The sequence below is a fragment of the Limulus polyphemus genome, unplaced genomic scaffold (genome assembly GCF_000517525.1).
Source record: "Limulus polyphemus unplaced genomic scaffold, Limulus_polyphemus-2.1.2 Scaffold1061, whole genome shotgun sequence".
NCBI lineage: Eukaryota > Metazoa > Arthropoda > Merostomata > Xiphosura > Limulidae > Limulus > Limulus polyphemus.
The window spans coordinates 281,425-287,023 of record NW_013666671.1 but is presented as its reverse complement, the minus strand read 5'-3'; the positions used below and the strand labels follow the sequence as shown (position 1 = coordinate 287,023).

Here is a 5,599-nt window from a genome sequence, read left to right as displayed (position 1 = left end):
CCGTGGTGGGCAGAGCAGAGATAGCCCATTGTGTAGCTTTGTGCTTAACTTTAAACAAACAGACACCATAAATTATTAATTATCATTTTTTTGAATCACCTGCTCGTTAGATCGTCAGAAGGAAGAGCATGGTAAGAAAGACGAAAATTCATGAGTACAGAAAGAAGGGCATAGTCATGTAATATATATAAATATTAATGCTATTAATTGTCCATAATAAACCACTCTATAGGTTGGGAGTTTTGTACAAATATATGGTGGTTTTATTTATAATGTAAGAATATATTTTACTTTTTATATCTTATAATATTAAAAAAAAAGGGGGAGGAGGTTAGGAATCTTACATTATACAGTTTCAGGGCAGTTGAATTCCACTTTAAGGTTATATCTAAATATTAAGGGTAACTGCCTTCTTTTAACTGGCTACAGACAACGAAAGGCAGTAGGAGTTGAGACGTTGTTGTTTCAAACACTTTGATTCTCCTTAGTTTCTGGCGAGTTTTATTTACATCGGCGTTGAGATCTTTTCTGATACTTATAGATGGAATATCCCCAACGCGTTTGGATGCTATGACCACGGACATTATCCATTATGACTTAAGGATAACAACGAGGGTTGGTAATGGAAGAATGATTATAAATTTTGGTCTCATTATAATATTTTTTTTTGTTATGTAGACATATGAAACATATGAAAATGGGTTAATAAACATACAAATACGAATAAACGAAGAGTCAGAAATATTTTGACCTAATAGACAGAGACAGACAGACACATAAATATTTAAATATTAACATAATAAGATCGAAGAGCTATTTACCAACCAAGGCATCAAAACCAAAACTAAGTATAGCTATTCACATCTTTGGGTATCTGTCAAAGAAACTACCCGCACACAACGTACCATTCCACTAAGCCTATCGAGTCTGGTAAACCTTACCTTATACTCTTAATTAATATTCAAGTTCACATTTCCAACCTTTCATACAGACGATAACATAAATGGGAAGATTTAAATATATATTTTTTTAACCTTTTCCTTCTGTCGTTCATACAGACGATAAAATAAATGGGAAGATTTAAATATATATTTTTTAACCTTTCCCTTCTGTCGTTCATATAGACGATAAAATAAATGGGAAGATTTAAATATTTTGTAATAGACAGAGAGAAAGATTCGTTAAAACGGAAACGAGTCATCAAAACCATTAGTATTTATATATATCGAGAAAAAAAAAGAAGATGACAGGCAGATAGAAATGTTTAAATAAACAAATAAATTGACCCGAGAGAAATAAGTGGATACAGTACAATGCTGAAGAAAAACATAGACATTGAGATACAAGAACTATTTAAGGCACTTCTACAGAATAGTATATACCATGATCATGTAAGTACTGTGATTAACGCAGCTTTATGAGTAAAAAAAACCATAAGCAGTGGGAAATCACCTTACCTGGTAATGGGGATTGGAGCCAGCTGGGAGTCGAACAACCGCTACTTGACGACCCATATAAGAGCTCTGTAACAGATAACTTAAGACGCTCTTTCTTCGTAACTATTCCTTCCATGCTTTAAATAACACGTGAAAACCGACGCAGATAGTTTTTTTTTTTGTATTACACAAGTACTGATAGGTAAAGAAATTTGAAAAAGTATTGTATTGAGTTGGGAAATACAATGTAAATAATAAACATTTAAGACTGTAGTACGTTCATTTTAGCATACAAATAAATATAATGAAATTAGATTTGCCCTACTAGACGCACACGTAACAGTACTAATAACTCAAGAAATTATATTTCCCACCAAAGATCCTACGTATAAAAAAAAACACCGCTAGAGTCATGGTACAGACAAACGAAACAGAAAAAAAAATCGAACACACGTTTTTATACTATATCATGCACGTGCGAACGTGTACCACCAGGTCAGTGACGGTTTCATCCCAATCGATGCGCCACTAAAACTGCCTGTCTGGGTGAGAAACACAAACCGAATGCACTCTGTATGCTGTCTACATGTGGAAGCGTGTGCTAGCTAGCTTATCTTCCAGTCCAGTCAGACGGCTAGACGACAAGTGCATCTAAAACAAAACCATAGACACGTATATCCATAGCGTGTACACGATGCGCGTGCTATATATATACATTGTGCTACATCTAGGCCTATCAGTCCACGGCGCATGAACTAACCTTGGAGAAGAGCTTGAATCAACATATGCAGAAAAATCAACTTTTCCGAACTTACAAAGAAAAAAAAAGGGTGAATGCTAAAACTGAGTGGTACAAGGAGTGCACGTGTCCTCGACAAGGCTGGATTATGTTGTAGCCGTAGTCAGGACTTTGAGCTGCTCCTATAAGCCCGGCGTGAGTCAGCCGGCACCCTCTACAGTAGGAGGATATGGCTGTGGCCGTACAGTCGGAACGAAAACGGGGGCAGACTAAGGGCAAGGTCTGATGGCAAGTAAAATCCTACTGTAACAGAACTTCGTGCAAACGAGTAACCAACCAATCACGCGGATACCTTCATTAAGATCCTACCTGTGCCGGGAAACAATGGTGATAAATGTGGCCTAACATGGTACAAAACCCAAACCTATTCTCGCCCTTCAGGTAGTCGGCCGGACGCTCAAGGCACATGAACAGGTGCCCTTGAAAAACTAAGTCAGGTTTGTCTGCCAATAGTTTCACGGCTGAATACAGTGGCGGATGTGATGCAATTTTTTCATTCTTAACTCGGGTTTGTTTACAAAGAAACATCCTCTCATTCCACATTGTCACGTACGATTTATTTCAAAGCCCACAGCTAAAATATTTCCTAAACATTAATGGAGGGAAAATGAAGTCTGCTAATGAAGAAAAACACGATTCATAAGATAAAATAAAACAAAAAAACATTTTATTTATGTGTTTCATCGAACATATACACCTTTTGGAATACACTTTTTCCACCCTCAGAGAAATTTGAAAACAAGGTATATTGGGGCGAACTGAAATTGGTAGGCCTCACGGGCAATGAAGATTTTTGGCCTTTGAAACTGATTTTAGATTCTAATTTCTAAATAATATTGCACAATTCCTCTCCCTTTCAACCAATCATTTTAATGCTTTGCCGAGTGCTAACTCTACTGCTCATTCCTTCCGAATGTTTTCGAAGCTTATTTTTTCCAACATCATTAATATTTTACTTTATTTGAATTTATGTATATCAATCAACAAGACTTCGCTCGTGACGGAATAAGTAGATTCCGAAACGTTCGACGAATCATGTAAATAAAATGGTTTTCATCCTCTTAATCAAGTTGATCTTCTTTCTTGACAAACGTTGAAAATGAGATTTAAAAAAGACGGGGTTGCTTTAATCCTTGATTATTACTGCCTCTGCTCAAGTAAAATATTAGGTTTTAGGGTTTGAAAATTTCTTTTTGAACCCTAAACGCACCCAAGTGCACAGGAAGTTAACAAAAGAAAGGAAGGCTGACGCAATGCATAACACTCAATACGACTTACAATTATATAGAAGGTTAACAAAAAGGAAGGTTGACAAAATGCATGACACTAAATACGACTTACAATTATATAGAAGGTTAACAAAAAGGAAGGTTGACACAATACGACTTACAATTATAGAGAAAGTTAACAAAAAGGAAGGTTGACACAATGCATAACACTCAATACAACTTACAATTATATAGAAGGTTAACAAAAAGAAAGGCTGACAAAATGCATGACACTCATTACTACTTACAGTTATATAGAAGGTTAACAAAAAGAAAGGCTGATACAATACATAACACTCAATACGACTTACAATTATATAGAAGGTTAACACAATGCATAATACTCAATACGACTTACAATTATATAGAAGGTTAACAAAAGAAAGGCTGACAAAATGCACGACACTCAATACGACTTACAATTATATAGAAGGTTAACAAAAAGAAAGGCTGATAAAATGCATGACACTCAATACGACTTACAATTATATAGAAGGTTAACACAATGCATAACACTCAATACGACTTACAATTATATAGAAGGTTAACAAAAAGAAAGGCTGACAAAATGCATGACACTCAATACGACTTACAATTATATAGAAGGTTAACAAAAATGAAGGCTGAGACATTGTGTGACTACAACAGATCACCACATTTGAAAGTCTACTCGCATGCAATGAATCCACTGGGAAAGCAAAGATCTTAAGCTAGCAAAATAGGCATTAAAACCAACATTTGTGTAGGAATATGTTGATCTGTTTGTTAAGCTCACCAATTAAAAATACCTGGGTCCATTTTCTTGAAGTTCGTGGTCGTTTTAGATCAAAAGCGCGTTTTTCCAAAACTTGGAAACACCCAGAAAAATCAAAAACAAGAAGAAGAGAGAAACACCCCAAACCTTTTCACCGAAGCTCCAACTTTAGCCTATTTGACTATTTATAATTTAATAATTTTATTTTTCGTTATGAATATCTCAATTATGATAACATTTTAAAGAGTCAGAAATCTCGATGCGATGGCTGAGTTTGGTTTGGTCTGTGAATTTTCGCACAAAGCTACACGAGGGCTATCTGTGCATACCGTTCCAAATTTAGCAGTGATAGACTAGAGAGAAGGAAGTTAGTCAACACCACCCATCGCCAACTCTTGGGCTACTCTTTGACCAACGAATAGTGGGATTGACCGTCACATTATAATGCCCATACGGCTGAAAGGGCGAGCTTGTTCGGTGACGGGGATTCAAATTGCGAGTCGAACGCCTTAACCACCAGGCCATACAAGGCCCTGGTGGTGTGGAGTTGTCAAGAAAACTCTGCTGCTATGCGCCCAATCAATTTGTTGATCATATTCATTTCATCTTGAGTACTATTATTCGGATACGAATCAGACTTTCAAAAATATCAGGCTCTACCGAGTTCTCAAAATGATTAATTTTTCTAAGTCATGGATTGACGTATGGACTGAAGAATCAATATCACAATATACGAAACATTACTTCAGAAACTTCACCGTGGGTTCGTTGGAAAGCACTAGGTAATTTTTCACTGAATTAACTTTATTTAGTCCCATCATACGTTAATAAAAATTATTAAATACGCCGCATTTGTGATTATGCTAAAATCGTTATAATGTTACAGCAGGCAGAAGTTTCGTTCATTATCAATAATATTCATGAGTTTTTAAAGTGACTTTAAGAACAAAATTATTTACTTGACACGTTATAGTTTTCATTTAATTTCGTCATGTCTATATTTCTTGGCTATTTCAGAATCAATGGTAACATTACTATTGGAAGTTTCCACTAAATGTACTTCGTCTCATTACAGGTCAGTAAAATGATTAAATACGCCGTATATATACATACATACATAAAGTTTGTTTTTACGACAGGCCATGAATGGCATTGTGTAGTAAATGAAGTAAATGAAGGTTACTCCTTCTAAGATTAGTCAACGATGCATGACGATACACACAAGTTAAATTTAGATTACCGTATTCTTTTTTTTTTTTTTTTTTTTTTTTAGTATACTTCTACTCTACCACCATATGTGCTACTACTACGTAGTAGTAGTATCGACTACGTCGGTAGGTAG

General features: G+C 35.5%; 1 protein-coding gene across 1 annotated transcript in view; it reads right to left on the bottom strand.

Moving 5' to 3' along the window:
• The window catches only part of LOC106461938 (retinoic acid receptor RXR-alpha-B-like), a 40,406-nt gene extending 38,255 nt beyond the window's left edge, over positions 1–2,151 (bottom strand). Inside the window, exon 1 of the mRNA XM_013921805.2 lies at positions 1,458–2,151. Coding sequence (XP_013777259.1) covers positions 1,458–1,572 — 115 coding nt within the window. The 5' untranslated portion in view covers positions 1,573–2,151. The remainder of the gene's footprint in view (positions 1–1,457) is intronic.
• Positions 2,152–5,599: the final 3,448 nt, after the last annotated feature.